Source organism: Crinia signifera, chromosome 11 (genome assembly GCF_055691185.1).
Source record: "Crinia signifera chromosome 11, ASM5569118v1, whole genome shotgun sequence".
Taxonomy (NCBI): Eukaryota; Metazoa; Chordata; class Amphibia; order Anura; family Myobatrachidae; genus Crinia; species Crinia signifera.
Genome location: NC_139227.1, coordinates 4,606,262 through 4,626,227, shown reverse-complemented (window position 1 = coordinate 4,626,227; position 19,966 = coordinate 4,606,262). Strand labels below are relative to the sequence as shown.

Below are 19,966 nucleotides of genomic sequence, written 5' to 3'. Positions count from 1 at the left end.
CGGCGCCTTTGATGCGTATACTGCCGGTGTGGCAGCAGGGCAGGACCAGGCCAGAGCTACAGAGCGGGAAGAAGCGGATCCAAGATGGCACCCATGTGCGGAGCTGAGGAGAAGGGAGCACGGAGTGCAGCAGGACTAGGCAGCCGCCGAAGACCCCACAAGCCATCCAAGAGACCCGCGGACGGCACAGGAGATGCAGGAGAGGCTCTGGAGAGCGAGAAGGTAAGTGTGGTATGCCAATGGTCCTTGGGACAGGATAATTTATCAGGATTTTTAGCGGAGCTCTCACCTACAGCGCCCGCTCACGTCCCAGACCAAGCCACGCTCCACATAGGTTAATTCTTACTAATAAGCGATAGAGGCTATTCATTGAATCACAGCCAACAGTACCATTTATCCTTCTGCACACACCAAATGATTGAATACTAATGTACACAAAAGAATTGTAACTCTGCCATGCTCAAAAAGTCTTCCCGATGGGTTAAAGCATGTTAGCCTGCATAGGTGACTTGGGGGGAAATTCTCTAAGCGAAAAATGCGGTAAAAACCCCGTTATCAGGGTTTTTACCGGATTTTGGGATGCTGTAAGCATCCCTCGCCGGGTTACAGCGGCATCTGCATCTGTATCTGTATCTGTAGCTCAGCTTCAGCAGCAGCATGGAGGAGAGAGCTGGAAGGAAGCAGCAGGGCTCAGTGTTACTCTCGGCGCCTGACCGGGAAAAACATCAAAACCGGCGTACGATATATCGGGCCGCCAAGGGGGGTTTCTAGATACTCGGAAACCCCCCTTGCATGCGCCCCTGCGGTGTAGATGGGGTACCAATCAGGTGTAGATGGGGTGTCAATACTGTATATGCCATTTACATTCAGTCTTAAATTAAAATTAAATAATAAGAGTCCAGAATTTAAGTTTACAACCTGTGAAAAATATTCAGCTGTAACATGGCAATGACAGGTACAGTTCCGTATGTGCTCTATAACTGACTATAAGGTGAATTGTCAGCAGTACCGTATGTGCTCTATAACTGACTATAAGGTGAATTGTAAGCAGTACCGTATGTGCTAATATAACTGACTGTAAGGTGAATTGTAAGCAGTACCGTATGTGCTCTATAACTGACTATAAGGTGAATTGTAAGCAGCACCGTATGTGCTCTATAACTGACTATAAGGTGAATTGTAAGCAGTACCGTATGTGCTCTATAACTGACTATAAGGTGAATTGTAAGCAGTACCGTATGTGCTCTATAACTGACTATAAGGTGAATTGTAAGCAATACCGTATGTGCTCTATACTGACTATAAGGTGAATTGTAAGCAGTACCGTATGTGCTCTATAACTGACTATAAGGTGAATTATAAGCAGTACCGTATGTGCTCTATACTGACTATAAGGTGAATTGTAAGCAGTACCTTATGTGCTCTATACTGACTATAAGGTGAATTGTAAGCAGTACCGTATGTGCTCTATAACTGACTATAAGGTGAATTGTCAGCAGTACCGTATGTGCTCTATAACTGACTATAAGGTGAATTGTAAGCAGTACCGTATGTGCTCTATACTGACTATAAGGTGAATTGTAAGCAGTACCGTATGTGCTCTATAACTGACTATAAGGTGAATTGTAAGCAGTACCGTATGTGCTCTATACTGACTATAAGGTGAATTGTAAGCAGTACCTTATGTGCTCTATAACTGCCTATAAGGTGAATTGTAAGCAGTACCGTATGTGCTCTATAACTGAATATAAGTTGAATTGTCAGCAGTACTGTATGTGCTCTATAACTGAATAAAAGTTGAATTGTCAGCAGTACTGTATGTGCTCTATAACTGACTATAAGGTGAATTGTCAGCAGTACAGTACGTGCTCTATAACTGACTATAAGGTGAATTGTAAGCAGTACCGTACGTGCTCTATAACTGACTATAAGGTGAATTGTAAGCAGTACTGTATGTGCTCTATAACTGACTATAAGGTGAATTGTCAGCAGTACTGTATGTGCTTTATAACTGACTATAAGTTAATTTGTCAGCAGTTCTGTATGTGCTCTATAACTGACTATAAGGTGATTTGTCAGCAGTACCGTTTGTGCTCTATAACTGACTATAAGGTGAATTGTAAGCAGTACCGTATGTGCTCTATAACTGACTATAAGAGAATTGTAAGCAGTACCGTATGTGCTCTATACTGACTATAAGGTGAATTGTAAGCAGTACCTTATGTGCTCTATAACTGACTATAAGGTGAATTGTAAGCAGTACCGTATGTGCTCTATAACTGAATATAAGTTGAATTGTCAGCAGTACTGTATGTGCTCTATAATTGACTATAAGGTGAGTTGTCAGCAGTACAGTATGTGCTCTATAACTGACTATAAGGTGAATTGTAAGCAGTACCGTATGTGCTCTATAACTGAATATAAGTTGAATTGTCAGCAGTACCGTATGTGCTCTATAACTGAATATAAGGTGAATTGTGAGCAGTACCATATGTGCTCTATAACTGACTATAAGGTGAGTTGTCAGCAGTACAGTATGTGCTCTATAACTGAATATAAGGTGAGTTGTAAGCAGTACCGTATGTGCTCTATAACTGAATATAAGGTGAATTGTCAGCAGTACCGTATGAGCTCTATAACTGACTATAAGGTGAATTTTCAGCAGTACCGTATGTGCTCTATAACTGACTATAAGGTGAATTGTAAGCAGTACCATATGTGCTCTATAACTGACTATAAGGTGAATTGTAAGCAGTACCGTATGTGCTCTATAACTGACTATAAGGTGAATTGTCAGCAGTACAGTACGTGCTCTATAACTGACTATAAGGTGAATTGTAAGCAGTACCATACGTGCTCTATAACTGACTATAAGGTGAATTGTAAGCAGTACAGTATGTGCTCTATAACTGACTATAAGGTGATTTGTCAGCAGTACCGTTTGTGCTCTATAACTGACTATAAGGTGAATTGTAAGCAGTACCGTATGTGCTCTATAACTGACAATAAGGTGAATTGTAAGCAGTACAGTACAGTATGTGCTCTATAACTGACTATAAGGTGAATTGTAAGCAGTACCGTATGTGCTCTATAACTGACTGTAAGGTGAATTGTAAGCAGTACCGTATGTGCTCTATAACTGACTATAAGGTGAATTGTCAGCAGTACAGTATGTGCTCTATAACTGACTATAAGGTGAATTGTAAGCAGTACAGTATGTGCTCTATAACTGACTATAAGTTGAATTGTAAGGAGTACTGTATGTGCTCTATAACTGACTATAAGGTGAATTGTCAGCAGTACCGTATGTGCTCTATAACTGACTATAAGGTGAATTGTCAGCAGTACCGTATGTGCACTATAACTGACTATAAGGTGAATTGTCAGCAGTACCGTATGTGCTCTATAACTGACTATAAGGTGAATTGTCAGCAGTACCGTATGTGCTCTATAACTGACTATAAGGTGAATTGTAAGCAGTACCGTATGTGCTCTATAACTGAATATAAGTTGAATTGTCAGCAGTACTGTATGTGCTCTATAATTGACTATAAGGTGAGTTGTCAGCAGTACAGTATGTGCTCTATAACTGACTATAAGGTGAATTGTAAGCAGTACCGTATGTGCTCTATAACTGAATATAAGTTGAATTGTCAGCAGTACCGTATGTGCTCTATAACTGAATATAAGGTGAATTGTGAGCAGTACCATATGTGCTCTATAACTGACTATAAGGTGAGTTGTCAGCAGTACAGTATGTGCTCTATAACTGAATATAAGGTGAGTTGTAAGCAGTACCGTATGTGCTCTATAACTGAATATAAGGTGAATTGTCAGCAGTACCGTATGAGCTCTATAACTGACTATAAGGTGAATTTTCAGCAGTACCGTATGTGCTCTATAACTGACTATAAGGTGAATTGTAAGCAGTACCATATGTGCTCTATAACTGACTATAAGGTGAATTGTAAGCAGTACCGTATGTGCTCTATAACTGACTATAAGGTGAATTGTCAGCAGTACAGTACGTGCTCTATAACTGACTATAAGGTGAATTGTAAGCAGTACCATACGTGCTCTATAACTGACTATAAGGTGAATTGTAAGCAGTACAGTATGTGCTCTATAACTGACTATAAGGTGATTTGTCAGCAGTACCGTTTGTGCTCTATAACTGACTATAAGGTGAATTGTAAGCAGTACCGTATGTGCTCTATAACTGACAATAAGGTGAATTGTAAGCAGTACAGTACAGTATGTGCTCTATAACTGACTATAAGGTGAATTGTAAGCAGTACCGTATGTGCTCTATAACTGACTGTAAGGTGAATTGTAAGCAGTACCGTATGTGCTCTATAACTGACTATAAGGTGAATTGTCAGCAGTACAGTATGTGCTCTATAACTGACTATAAGGTGAATTGTAAGCAGTACAGTATGTGCTCTATAACTGACTATAAGTTGAATTGTAAGGAGTACTGTATGTGCTCTATAACTGACTATAAGGTGAATTGTCAGCAGTACCGTATGTGCTCTATAACTGACTATAAGGTGAATTGTCAGCAGTACCGTATGTGCACTATAACTGACTATAAGGTGAATTGTCAGCAGTACCGTATGTGCTCTATAACTGACTATAAGGTGAATTGTCAGCAGTACCGTATGTGCTCTATAACTGACTATAAGGTGAATTGTAAGCAGTACTGTATGTGCTCTATAACTGACTATAAGGTGAATTGTCAGCGGTACCGTATGTGCTCTATAACTGACTATAAGGTGAATTGTAAGCAGTACCGTATGTGCTCTATAACTGACTATAAGGTGAATTGTCAGCAGTACCGTATGTGCTCTATAACTGACTATAAGGTGAATTGTAAGCAGTACTGTATGTGCTCTATAACTGACTATAAGGTGAATTGTAAGCAGTACAGTATGTGCTCTATAACTGACTATAAGGTGAATTGTCAGCAGTACCGTATGTGCTCTATAACTGACTATAAGGTGAATTGTAAGCAGCACCGTATGTGCTCTATAACTGACTATAAGGTGAATTGTCAGCAGTACCGTATGTGCTCTATAACTGACTATAAGGTGAATTGTAAGCAGTACCGTATGTGCTCTATAACTGACTATAAGGTGAATTGTAAGCAGTACCGTATGTGCTCTATAACTGACTATAAGGTGAATTGTCAGCAGTACCGTATGTGCTCTATAACTGACTATAAGGTGAATTGTAAGCAGCACCGTATGTGCTCTATAACTGACTATAAGGTGAATTGTCAGCAGTACCGTATGTGCTCTATAACTGACTATAAGGTGAATTGTAAGCAGTACTGTATGTGCTCTATAACTGACTATAAGGTGAATTGTCAGCGGTACCGTATGTGCTCTATAACTGACTATAAGGTGAATTGTAAGCAGTACCGTATGTGCTCTATAACTGACTATAAGGTGAATTGTCAGCAGCACCGTATGTGCTCTATAACTGACTATAAGGTGAATTGTCAGCAGTACCGTATGTGCTCTATAACTGACTATAAGGTGAATTGTAAGCAGTACCGTATGTGCTCTATAACTGACTATAAGGTGAATTGTAAGCAGTACCGTATGTGCTCTATAACTGACTATAAGGTGAATTGTAAGCAGTACCGTATGTGCTCTATAACTGACTATAAGGTGAATTGTAAGCAGTACCGTATGTGCTCTATAACTGACTATAAGGTGAATTGTCAGCAGTACCGTATGTGCTCTATAACTGACTATAAGGTGAATTGGAAGCAGTAGTGGTTTGGGTGATATGATAAATGAATAGAGTAAATCAGGGTTCCTTGTCCCCTCGTAGGACACACTATTATATTCTTCCTCCACGCCCTAGTGCATGGTAGAGTATGAAATTAAAAACGTGAAAAACTCAAAACGACCTTCCCATTGTAGACCTAATGCTTGTGTCGACCTTCTGAGCCTGTCAACCTTGGCCCTGTCGACCTATATCAAAAGATCAAAGTATGACACTATCAGACTGATTTATCAAATGGTAAAAGCCCTGTTATCAGTAAGATTTAATGGGATTAGTCTATTTCACAATTATCTACTGATTACCAGGACTCTAGATCCTCACATCACTCACTGGCTATCTCACTACAGCTCTTCAGTATCTTAATATCACCTACAGGTGGAGCGCCTCTCGTTTAGCGGGGGTCTGGCGGTTGGATCTGGGAGGGGATGCATGCGCACAAAACTCTTGCGCGTCCCCTTCTGACGCAGCTCCCTGTCAGCCCTCTTTGACTTCCGGGCGCTGTCCGCCGGTACCTGCCGCTAACCCGCACCCCCGCCTAACCCTGCCTATCTCCATCTGTACAGTATATTTCTTCCGGGAAGCACCTTTTGACGTCGCTTTTTCCCTATTGACTATAATCGAGTACTTTCTTCTTAGCTAATTGTTCTATATCTCCCCTTCCCCGACAAACTGGTATGTACTTGTTCTGCTATCAAGCATGAAATAATTGTATAACTTTTAGCGATTATCTGACTTGAGTTATGTAGCACCTTATAAATAAACAATAATTACATGCATGATAAAAGCAGAAAGATACTGGCGAAATGATGAATGTGGTGAATTGGGGACAAGAATAGGAGCCAATGATAATCAATGATACAGCTGGGATAATCGTGTAAAGTCACTGACCCCTCCCACAACGGTAGATTAAGCTACAGTCATCATGGTTATATTTTGTTGAAGCATTTATTTATATTTTCAGCAAATAGGTAAAACAGTTTATTGCGCTGATTGTTTTCTACTTACTTTGCCTGATGTCTTCACCCCTTTCCACAAGCTGAAAAAAAGGACTATAAGTATAGCAAAGAGACACAGAGTTAGCTGCCACCGTGGTAGGCCAAGATCATGGATTCCAGCACTTTCATGCAGATGCAGCACTCCACGTCTACAGGGAGAGATAAAAGGCTACAGCTTGGTTACCTGACAACTGGCCATACAGTAAATACTCAGATAACAGTTAGACATTTCAGTTGCACCCATACAAAAAAAAACATTAATGGATTTTCCTGATTTTACACTCCAATAACAGATTTTTAACCCTTTCAGGTCCAACGTCTGGTCAGGATCAACAGCCCTAGCGCTAGAAGCAGATCCAGTGGTGAGACACTTTAAAATAAGAACATTAACATCGTTCAACAGTCAACATAGACCATTTTATAATAAAAAAATTCAAACAATGACAATTCATTTAAACATTTACACCAGACTGTTTGAATTGCAAAAAATTTGGACTGCAAAGGGTTAAAACGATGCCAATACTCTTCTTACAATCGAATAGTATAATCCTGTGAAGTGGAAATGTTCAGGATTAATATCAACGCTTCCAATTTGCAGCTTTATTGGAAAAAACTCATCGTTTGCTAAAACACTTGGTTTAACTAATGAGATTTCGGGGAGAACAAATGGTCTTAATTGCCACCATAGTATCATTCTGCAATAATTTTCTGAATGATACGAGATAACGAGGGTGGTTTAAAAGAGAAAGTGCAGACATAGCTTTGTTCACCAACTAGTAAATGGACACAATATATGTTGGACATTGAGGGTACGTTGGCACTTGCTTGTAATGAAAACATTAAACTAAATATAAGACACCAATAAAAAGCATTAAAAAAAAAAAAATTCAAGGCACATCATTTTGCAATAATTTATTATACAGCACCTTCACTTGAGAGGCGATTGGCTGTAAGCACTTTTTCATGGCCACCATATCCCAAGGACAAGGGGGCAGGTGGAGGACAGCTTAAGACAGTGGTTCTCAACCTTGGCCCTCAGGACCCCGCCCCCAACAGTTCACGTTTTCCAGGTCACCTGGCAGTTGCACAGGTGCAGCAGGTGGAGCTAATTATTAGAATAATTGGAAAACGTGCACTGTTGGGGGGGGGGTCCTGAGGACGGAGGTTGAGAACCACTGGTTTAAGACGTCTAATGAGACTTTAACCCTTTAGTGCCAACGTTGCTGTGAGAGATCATCAAAATATCCATAAAATATGGCAGCGCCGCTCACAGCGACTGTTCTTTTTTTGGTAGCAATATTGACCTAAACTTTAATTAATTGACTCGGCCGTATCTGTATTTATTTATACTGAAAGAACCGTTGCGGAGAGCGGTGCCGGCATTTTTAGTGGATGCTTCGTGGATCGACCGCAGCAATGTTAGCACTCAAAGGGTTAAAATCAAAAACCGCTGATCAACTAGAGATAGACAAAGTAACTAAGAACCACACCATCTTGGGGAACGCAGTTTGAGAGCGAGTACACCCTTTTGTTATTGGTACACATAGATGGTACCCAGGGCCATTTCTAGGTCCAGGTGAGAAGTGCCCTAGAAATGGGCGTGGGGTGCGATATTTGTGATATTAAAGGGATTGCGGTAATGAGTTGTTTGTCTGCTTGATGGAGGTTTTGGGGTCCGTGTTCAGTCTCAGTTGGAAGACGTGGGGCATTATTTGAATTTGGAGGTTTGTGGTTTGTCACAGGAGCATAAACACCTTGGGGCACTAGACAACCAAACCAACAACGTTCACACCGGTCTAAGGCTGTATTAATCCCACCTAGTTTGGTGCTAGATATACCTACATTTGGTGTCGATCTGCCCACGTGACGCCACTTCTAGACATTTTTCCAGTGCCATTTTAGCTCCGGTTCTGCCCCTGGCCATGGTCATTATCTCTTTAACAAAAGTATTCTATAGAAAACTGATTAAAACGTCCCAGCCAAAATGCCCCAGCTCAGTAGATACACTTCCAAAGGACGCTAGAGTAGATGGCAGATATTTTGGGCAGGACTTTTACTAGACAGAAGCAGTGGACATGCACTAAGTAGACACGAACAATGTGTTCACACAAGCAAAACGTCAACATGTTAACGGTCAGCACATGAAAAGTTTGGCTTGAGTTTTTCCAGAATTTTTTTCTTACGTTTTTGAGCTTTTGTTTGTGTTTTTATTGTAGTATTAGATCGGCAGTGGAACTACAAGTCTCAGCGGGCCCTTTAATACCCTTCATGTGGGGAAGGCATGCTGGAAGTTGTAGTAGCACAGCCAAACCCAATACTAATTTTAATGTTAACACTTTACATACCCTCAACCCTGCATTCACGGCACAGTGGTGCTGGGGTTAGCCCCAGGCTTCAGCCCTGACCATTGGGTGCCCTGGGAGGGACCCCTATATTGAGGGGGGGGGCACTCACCCATGCACCGTGGCCAGGGGTAAGCAGTTGGGGGGTAATAGCCGGGGGACCTATCTAAAAGTGTGTTCTCCGGCTGTGGCATTACCCTTCTGAGTGTTGGAGCCCTGTGCTGGCTGCAGAGATACGGGGGACCCCCACTTCTTTTGTCCCAAATATTTTTGGAACCAAAACAGTCCAAGAGCCCGGTGCTGATCACATGTGCAGAAATGCGCAATGCAAAAACATTGGCCCCGTGCAGATGTACGCGGGGATTCGAATGGACCAGAATAAGGTGCTAAATCCAACAGCTCTGGCTCGCTTGATCCTATTAATGGAATAGATGAGTAGGCATTAACTACAGCTTCATACAATGAAGGAAGAAGAGCAAATGCCTTAATTTTGCAGGCATGCCAGTAAATCTACTGGGATCCAATAGGTCATTTATAATATAATACCAGTTTTTTCTTCACAGTGAGATCTATATTGCAGTGTAGAAATAAAGCAGTCGGTATTTACCCTGCACAGAAACAAAATAACTCACCCAAATCTAATTCTCTCTGCACAAGTTACATCTGCCCCACCTGCAGTGCACATGGTTTTGTCCATTTGAGAAGGAATTTGCCTCTGAGAGTGAACCAAAATAAGGCCCGGATAGGTGGTGGCCATTAAAAAAGACCTTACACTCACAGGGTGAAGAGATTACAAGACACCATGGAAGTCATGGGCATCTGGCACCCTTGCAAAAGAGCCTAAAGGCCATCATCCACCAGATGAAGAATAGGGAGGGGAGAGGATGTGTTTACTAATAATCCCTGCTGTTAAGGGATAAATAGCATACTGTGTTATATATATATATTGCGCCAATCTGTCAGATATAGTACATGTGAGTACACACTTAAAAATATATAATTACCAGTTTTAAACCACGAGTAAGTTAGAGACAATGGTGAATAGTTAATACGTAACAGAAAGTTGTACAGTAAAATATCTCAGTGGCCATCGGGTATACCTGGAAATCCATATACCTGGATTTTGGATCCCTGGAGAGCACATCCGGTTTGACCACCCTATACTGGTCTGAACTTTTGTTCCCAATTGTCACCATATTGGGGGCCAATCTTTCTGAAAAAAATCAGCATTGGATCCCCAGTTTGAACACTTTTTGCTACTTGTCAAAATCTATTGTTATGGCCTAAATAAGGATTTACTACATTCAGCTCTTTTTCCGTCAACTGTTCTTGACGATTACCCATACTTAGGATTGGGACCACCACCTCAGAATTACAATTCTTATGAGGCCGTACCATATACGAAGACTAACGCTCGAACTGGTTCTGCTTATTTGCTTCCTTCGCCCCTGATGAAGTCACTTCAGTGACGAAATGCATTGGGCCAACAACATTCTATGGAAGTTCAATCACAGATTATGAAATATCAGACATTATACTGAATATTTTTATTAAAAATGTCATAAATTTTTTAATCACTATTGTTTTACTGCAATTGTTATTAGCGCACTCTGAAGCCCTTTTCTTTAATTTCTAAAATCCCTCGGATCCCACCTAACAGGGGATCTCCCAGAGTTGCTGCTCTTAAACCTTCCTGGCACGGTAGGGGTTTCTCTTTCTATATGTATATATACAGGGCTATTTTTGTGCAGGCTTCAGCAGGAACTGTGGCCCTTATTCTAGCTCACTCTTTCTGACAAAATATTTCTTAGATGGACAAAACCATGTGCACTGCAGGTGAGGCAGAAGTAAAACCCCACCCAAATCTAATTATCTCTGCACAAGTAACACCTGCCTCACCTGCAGTGCTCATGGTTTTGTCCATCTAACAAATATTTTGTCAGAAAGAGTGAGCTAGAATAAGGGCCACAGTTCCTGCTGGAGCCTGCACAAAAATAGCCCTGTATATATATATATATATATATATATATATATATATATATATATATATATATATATATATATATACAAATCAGTCCAATTTGCACTCACAGTTCTGTAGTTCCCATTCATGGGGTGCTCCCATATCCCACCGATACTTCTGTGGTACACAATCCAAATAAAAGTAATCCAGAGCACTCACCACTTTTGCAGATGAAAAAAGGTTATTTATTCATATCCACATGAGTATTGCCAACGTTTCGGGCCTCTGTAGGACCTTAATCATGGCTATGTTCACACATCCTGCACCAAACAGCTTCTCTATATATATCTGTTTGAGGCCTGGCACTCTCCCAACAATTGTAGCTTGCCCCGGTGCCCTCCGGAATAAATGTATATGCTGGAAAATCAATAATGCAGCGGCACTCAGAGGTCTTCTAAATCATTTTGTATTATGGCATTTAAAAACAAATGCTGGTGTCCAACGTTTCGGGACTCGCAGGTATATGTATATGTATAGAGATGGATGGATGGATCGATCGATCTGAGAAAAGAAAACTTAGCAAAATTGAGGAAAAAGTGCTTACGCTAGTAATTCTGCCAGGCTTTTGACACCATATGGCACAAAAAACAAAAGAGGGTAGATGCATGAGGACAAAGTTTTTCCATATATAGAAATGAGCTGCAAAGATAAATCTTTCGAGAAAGATCTGTGGCACAAAACTTTCCCTACATGTGCAAACAAGAATGGAAAATGATGTGAGATCGATGCTCTCATTTTGAAATGCAGAGATTTCCGGTCATTGAAGGGATGGATGCAGCAATGGTAGAGAATTTCTTAAAAACTGGCAACAATAATGTGTCAACTTAAGAAATCATTGTTTTGCTGTGAGTCTTGTAGGCTGATGTCAGTTGGTAATGGCTTCCAATTTCTCTGGTTCAATTCTCCTGAACTAAAAGATTCTATAACACATAAAACACGATGGGCTTTTTAAGACAAATCATTTTTTGTGCACTTTTTATGTGAAAGGATCATATGTTGTTTTAAAGTTTTGCATATGGAATATAAAAAATATTTTAATGCACTAGATGAATTTTATTCGTTCCTTGAGAACTGCACATTGCACTGCACTGAAAAGAAATAACTGGAAGTGGAAAAGCTTGAAGAGTGGATCATGGATCCAGTGGATCTCATAGGATGAGAGATTGAGAAAGTGAGAGATTTGGTGAAAAATCTCCAGTTTTTTCAAAGCGGAAATCATTTACACTGTAACACCAGTTTGATTTTGAATTAGAAATGGTTGCCGCTTTAAAAAAACTGGAGATTTCTCACCAAATCTCTCACTTTCTGAATCTCTCATCCTATTACTTCCAAATGATTAGCTTTGATACCCTACTAGACTAGTACCTACTAGTTATGGATCTACTCTTGTTGCTAAATACGTCTTACATGAATGTTTACATCACTGCCATCCAATCAACAAATGAATACGGGAGCTTTAGCTGCATGTATCATCTACATGAGGGGAAGGGTTTGCCCTCCCTAAACCTTAACGTAAATCCTAAAGATGCAACATTCATACATATTCATCATCCACAAGAAAATAGGGAACAAATGCCATATTGGAAAAGGGAGATATTCAGTGTTATATTGAGCTCTCCCATTTGCACCAAGGTGTGTTTTTATAAAGCTATTTTTACTAGAAAACCCCAAGTGTTAATGACCGCACTTCAGGGTTGGACTGACCCACAGGAAGAACCTGTGACGGGCCCTACTGCCTGGGCCCCACCTCCTAATCTTGGGATAAGGTTCCAGACTTGTTCAGTTGTGTTTATTTTGTGCCCATTCCGCATGCCGTGTTCAGGGTGATTGTGATTCCGGATATGCGCAGAATCATCCTGCACAGCCGAGTGTTCTACCCCAGGGCACTAAAAGTTATTACCCCAGAGCACTATTTTTGATTTATTTATAGTCTTATTTATTGACTTACAGTATCTACATATATAGATTTTGGCATATATCTTGAAATTCATGAATGTGCGGCACTATAGTAAAATAAATTGCATAAGTAGGCAGATGTAAAAAATTCTTTCTACTACAGGAGATTGAGCTGTCAGTATAATTAATAGCATTGCCTTCCCCAAAAACCAATCTCATTGTAACATTCAGGGGTACAACCCATAATCACAATTAAGCCAAAAGTTGAAACAAAGTAAATAAATTCAAATGGGGATATAACATCTACACCATACACTCTAACGGGTACAGTAAAAAGGTTATCCTTGATGGACGTACGTCTTTTTTCACCCTCAACTACTATTTTACTATTTGTTATATTATTACATTTATTTTCGCAAGAGCAATGAAATAATCTTTAAAACTTTATTAATACATTTTCAAAAATATCAAAACCTTTGAAAACGGGATGGCACCGGGGCAAAGAGCATTAATACATCTTCCGCTTAATCTGGTATATTATCGTGCGCCATTTGCTATATATGTTGTGTCATGGGGCCAAGGCCATGCACTCTTTAATAGATAGCCACACCTCTTCTGTAGACTGGCCACACCCCTAAACATTGCCCCTATCACTGCATTCTCCCAGTGGGCCCTTCACACCCTAGTCCGACATTGCAGCAATCAGTGTTAACAAAGAACGAAGAGTATAGTCTGATCTGAAATAGAAATTCCAAATGTTGTTTACTATGAAGTTTATATAAAAACTATTTGATTGCAATGGCATCAACTGTGAACTCCTGGATTTATAAAACATGCAGAAGTACAAAGCTATTTATATAACACAAATGCAACATTATTATCACTGCTCTCATGGTTCCAGCCACAATCATTCAGAGACCTTGTAAATGTTGCTATTTACACAGTAAGGTAACAAGGCCTCTCCCATGTATAATGTTTCTATGTCATTGTAGATTCTTGCCAGGCCAGTACAGGTATACCAATGTAACCCCTCAAAGCCATATACTGGGCCAGGCATACTGTCATACACTGTCAGTCAAATTGTCCCAACATCAGTTGTAACACACGGGCCTGATGGAAACAAACATCGAGGTGTATACCGTGATCAGATTTCAGTGTCTATAGGGCACATCATCAGCTGATTTGCCAACTCATCAAAGTGAATTGTGATAACGTAATATCGCAGAAACAGATTTGGGTTTAGTGTAGACCGTTCCCCCTACAGCTCTGACATGGCACTGAGTCATTCCATCTCTTTGGACTAGTGCAGAAGCACTTGGGTCTTGTTACACTACTTGTGAACCATCCTCACACTGTACTTACAAACTAACTAATAATTACATTATTACATTAAAGATACTGTATGTCAGGGGTAGCCAACTCCAGTCCTCGAGAGCTACCAACAGTTAACATTTTCCAGGTCTCCTCACAGAATCACAAGTTAAGTATTTAGCTCCACCTGTGGATCTTTTAAAATGCGTTAGTCAGTAATGAGTGCACCTGTGTACCAGTGTAGTGAGCTGGAAAACGTGAACTGTTGGTAGCTTTCGAGGACTGGAGTTGGCTACCCCTGCGGTATGTGTTTAATATTTACACTTTTTCTTAATTTGATTACGAGTGAGTAAAATATACGTTCTAGTCTTGTTATATTTCTACTTTGTGTCTTTTCAGTGAATAAAGATCAGGCGACAGGAAGAAAAGGGGAAAAAAAGGACATTTTAAGTACATGAATATATCAGTGCATCTAAAACTCAATGAACCTCCATTTCTCTATAAAGTAACTTACTCATAAAACTGTGCAGCTGGTGTTAGTTTGTACTTGGAGTATTTGGTTCCATTACCCAGTAAAGATATATTAAGAAGAGATGGGTCAGTACAGTTCTCAGTGTTCCACTTATTCCCACAATTGGTCCACGGAAGGTCAGAGGTGAAGGATGAGGCTAGGTAATATAGTGACCATGCAATGATCACATTGTAGTAGAAACCTACGTAGAGCGCTATTAATATAACAGTGTAGCCCACACCTGGAAAACAAAAACAGAAAATCACATCTGTAAGTCGTAACTCTAACATGGATGACAGATAATATACTTTTCTAAAGGACATAGTGTTCTGCCTTGTGTAGGTCAACCACAGCATATTTGAGCATTTATAGAGACATTTAGTATGTAAACATGTGATGCTATCTAACAGGTTATTATCCAACTGTGTATATCAGTATATCAGTGGCAGACAGGTAACCAGGCCCAGGAGTGTTACCGTAAGGGTGTCCAAGTAAGTGCCCTTCCAGGAATCCAGGAGGACGTTAAACCATAGCTAGGCACTGCACTACCGCAGCCATGCTTACAGCCCCTGAGCCCCTCAGAACCTTGGGGCCCCTTACAATAGCCCAGTATGTATGTCCCCTTTGACCCCCTGTTGCCGGTCCTGCTGCTTATAGGCTTAATACACTTGCAAGTACACTATATGTCAGAATATGCAAATACGGAATTTCCATAATATATCAACTATAGATTCCAGAATGTACTTTTTTTCTTGCTAAAAGCACTACTGGGACATCTGTAACTGGCACTACTGGGGAAATGATATGTAACCGGCACTACTGGGGACATGACATGTAACTGGCACTACTGGGGACATGATATGTAACTGGCACTACTGGGACATCTGTAATGGGAACTACTGGGGACATGATATGTAACTGGCACTACTGGGGACACGATATGTAACTGGCTCTTCTGGGGATATGACATGTAACTGGCACTACTGGGGGCATGACATGTAACTGACACTACTTGTGACATCTCTAACTGGCACTACTGGGGACATGATATGTAACTGGCACTACTGTGGACATGACATGTAACTGGCACTACTGGGACCTCTGTAATGGGAACTACTGGGGACATGACATGTAACTGGCACTACTGGGGACATGACATGTAACTGGCACTCTTGGGGACATGATATGTAACTGGCACTACTGGGGACATGATATGTAACTGGCACTAAATATGTGAAAGAAAATGATTGCTTGGCATTCAAATGCAGTGCCAGAGATAATACACAAATTTCATTTCATGTTTTGGAACCTTTTTTCATGCACACATAAAACATATTTGTGTGTATTTCATGTGTTTGATGTGTTTATACAACATAAATGCAAGAAACCTCAAGATACTTTACTGAAATATAAAAGTATCCAAAATGCTTCTGGTCCCGAACATTTTGGATAAAGGATACTTAGGGGGCTATTCAATCTTTGTCGTGCACCCGCAGCCATCTCCCGACGGGGGAGATGGCTGCGGGGCCCTATTCAATGCTGTCTTCCCCGACAGCATTGAACAGGGGTTTTGCGCAGAACGAGCCCGACAGCACAAGCTGTCGGGCTCGTTCTGCCGAGAAAAGCCGGAAATAGGCGAGCTCCTGGCCGGAGCTCGCCTATTTTCGTCCTCAACTCGCGGCCACGCCCCCTTCTCGCCGCTCGGGACATTGAATCCCAACTGCCGAGCTCCAGGCGAGCAAAACGAAAACGGGACATGGGCACGTCTGTCGAGCTTGCTCGACAGCCGTTCCCCTGACATTGAATACCCCCCTTAACCTGTTTCACAAAAAGCGATTGTAGAAATAAGATAACATAGAAAGTTCAAGTGGCATTTTATGAACATTATTAGTGATTGTAATATTTTTATTATGTTTCATGTTACATTTCATGGTTTTTATCACATTGGGAAATTAATATCATATTTAGAGGGATAAACATTTAAAAGGAATATTAAAATATCTGCTGTAATTTAGCATAAACTGATTTTTAGGGCAAGATATCAAAGTAAAAAAGAGAAAAAATGGGGAATGCAAAATTCATTGAGTATTGAAAGATGCAGTCAATTCATTTTGATGTAAGTCAATGGTTAGTTGAAGATTGTGCTAGAAACCATGGAACAGCTTTGAAAAATTTACTTGTCTCATTCTCTACTGTTGAGATCTTTATAGATTTACTTTAATGTAGGTGTGAATTTTTGTTTTAATATACAGTACGTGTTTATTTTTACATGTGGACATGTAGTGGTTTTCAACTCCTGAAGCTGAAATGGTAATGTTTTCTGGTTTTCTTTAATCATTCACAGGTGAGTCGGTCCCTTTTGGTACAGGTACACCACCGATTTTCCGGCAACCTTTGGTCCGGAACCTCTTTTAATCCGGACAATTTTGATTTGTCCGGATTAAAGAAGTTTAGGGACCTCTTTTATTCCGGAAAAAGCAAAATTGGATTAAAAGAGGTTGATGAACTCTTTTAATCTGGAACAAGTGCAAGTGTCAGTGAGTACAGCTTCCGCATACACTGCAGGTGACACAGGAAGCATCATGGCGTCTGAGGTCAAAGCAAGTACCGCACATCGGTGGAACAAGTGCCACTGGGTACAGCTTCCAAGGATCCCGCAGGTGACACAGCAGGCATCAGTGGGGCTGATATGGCGTCCAACGTCCCAGCAAGTACCGCACATGGGCGGAAGACACAGCATAAACAAATACCACTGGGTAAAGCTTCCAAGGACACTGCAGGTGACACAGCAGGCAGCAGTGGGGCTGATATGGCGTCCAAGGTCCCGGCAAGTACCGCACATGGGCGGAAGACACAGCATAAACAAGTGCCACTGGATAAAGCTTCCAAGGACACTGCAGTTGACACAGCAGGCAGCAGTGGGGCTGATATGGCATCCAAGGTCCCAGCAAGACTTTCATTCATACTGCACTTACTGTTAATGTTTGTTCAAAATGTACCTGATACCTTTTTTGCTTATACAGCACGTACTACACTAATAAACAGTTTTGCATACACTACTGTGTTTATTCATTCATTAATATTATGCTGTGGCATATATTTGACTGTTTATTGCTTTAGAAATGTACTGAAGGTGCAAAATTAGTAAAAACTAGAAACCTTCGATAATCCGGCAAAATCGATAATCCGGCATGGCACTGGAACCGATGATGCCGGAAAATCGGTGGTGTACGTGTACCTCAATAATGTCACTACTGTATCCACAGGCAAAAAAAGAACTGAAATAAAAATTAATTGTGACTTGGCAAGGCGGGACTGGTGTGTGAGCTAAAGCATGTGTGTCCGATAAGGTGGTGAAAAGAGGCGTGGTTTCACGGTAATGGTGTAATCTCCCATTTTCTTCACCCTGGTGGTGTTCCCAGCACTGTCTACTGTCGAATAAATTCTTAACGCCTGCCCACAGCATCTATTCACCGCAGCCAATGACAGTTGACCTCCCAACTTCCTCTCAACCATGTGCCACTTGCAGTTCAAAGGTGGAACAGTCTCAGAAAAATGGGATGGTCCTGCTAAAATTGGGACAATTGGGAGGTATGTTGTTTTATGCAGTGCACGCATATTATGCAAGCTTTTACAGAAAATATTTGTCCATTCACATCAGTTCCTTCCCCAGTAAAGCTTAATATCTATATGGACACATATGCACATTAGCCTTCATTTTTATTGGGAGTCAATTTACCTTTTAGTATATTTTTGGGACTGTGGGATAAAACTGTAGAGCCTGGAGGACACCCATACAAGCATGAAGAGAATATACAAACTGAGGTGGATTTTGTACCCATGACCTTTGTGTTGTGAGACAGGAATGCCGACCATTACACCACGTTGCACCGCTTGAAGATTGGAGTTGAAAAACCTGCTTTAATATGATTATTTTTACACACAAGTCAATCTGTTCTTTTAGCCCTAATCTTCAACATATTTCAGTAGTGCCAAGTATTAATACAGTTGTAATAGAAAAATAGACTACTTGCCTTTGAAACAGGGACAAATTTTCCATACTGTGGCTGCGCCTTCTCTGTTATATTGTCCAAGGGCTAATTCCATGTAGAACAGTGGCATTCCGGCAATGATTAGGAATAGTGTATATGGGATTAGAAAAGCACCTGGGAGAAATAAATGACTAATGAGTTTAACAAATACCTTAAGTCAGCTTTAGAAAGCTATTTATCAGCAGACATACCAAACACAAAGCTCTCTAATTGAAATTTGCTTGTTAGAGAGATGACTACCAACTGTACTATGAGTATTTATGAATTATAACGACAGTAAAATGAAAAACAGCTGTGTAAATATCTAGAAGTGCTGCATAGAGTTGAAGTTGTTTTGTACGGTGGAATGGGGTAAAATTCCTCCAAGCCAATGTTCAGGACTAATCAACAAACACAGAAAAATGTTTAAATGCAGTTATTGCTGCTTAAGGACAGGCCATATACTTTTGCCACTTACAACTCTGTGATATTGGATCATTTTCCTCAATATAAAAAAATATTTTTTCTAATACCCCTTTCAGATCGCAATCCTTGGTCTGACCCAACACCATTACACAGAGTCCGACCCAGATTTAACCATTCTTATAACCCAGGTAGAGCAACCCTGCAATTCAACCTGGGTTATAAGTTTTCCTGTTGTAAATACTGTACCATCACCGCCGCGCCCACCCTGTCTTCGTCCCGCTGCCCGGAAATATAAGTCAGTCGCAACTGACTTATATTTGCGAAGGCAGGAGAAATGTTTCAATGGTCGGCAATTTCCCTTTCTGCCGGAACATGCGAGGGGAGGTAATGGTGGAGGCATGCCTTCGCTGGGGCGGCAGGGCTGTGTTACAATGACTTGGTGAGCTGTGAGATTCACAGCTTATTGAGTTAACCAGATTCACCCCCTTATTTTGTTACCAAATTTGGGGCAAAATGTAATAGGGTATGATATTTGGGACAGGTTCAAAATTGCATCAAATCGCACATGTGACAATTTCCACAGCCCGGGGGACACTTTTTATACAAAGTCCCCCGGCTGAATCATGATGACCGTG

General features: G+C 40.8%; 1 protein-coding gene across 1 annotated transcript in view; it reads right to left on the bottom strand.

Moving 5' to 3' along the window:
- Positions 1-19,966, bottom strand: part of SLC6A2 (solute carrier family 6 member 2) — a 149,682-nt gene that overhangs the window by 75,248 nt on the left and 54,468 nt on the right. The window contains exons 3-5 of the mRNA XM_083165586.1: positions 18,909-19,040; positions 14,878-15,115; positions 6,802-6,940 (exon numbers count right to left, since the gene is read on the bottom strand). Of these exons, the coding sequence (XP_083021712.1) occupies positions 6,802-6,940; positions 14,878-15,115; positions 18,909-19,040 (509 nt within the window). The remainder of the gene's footprint in view (positions 1-6,801; positions 6,941-14,877; positions 15,116-18,908; positions 19,041-19,966) is intronic.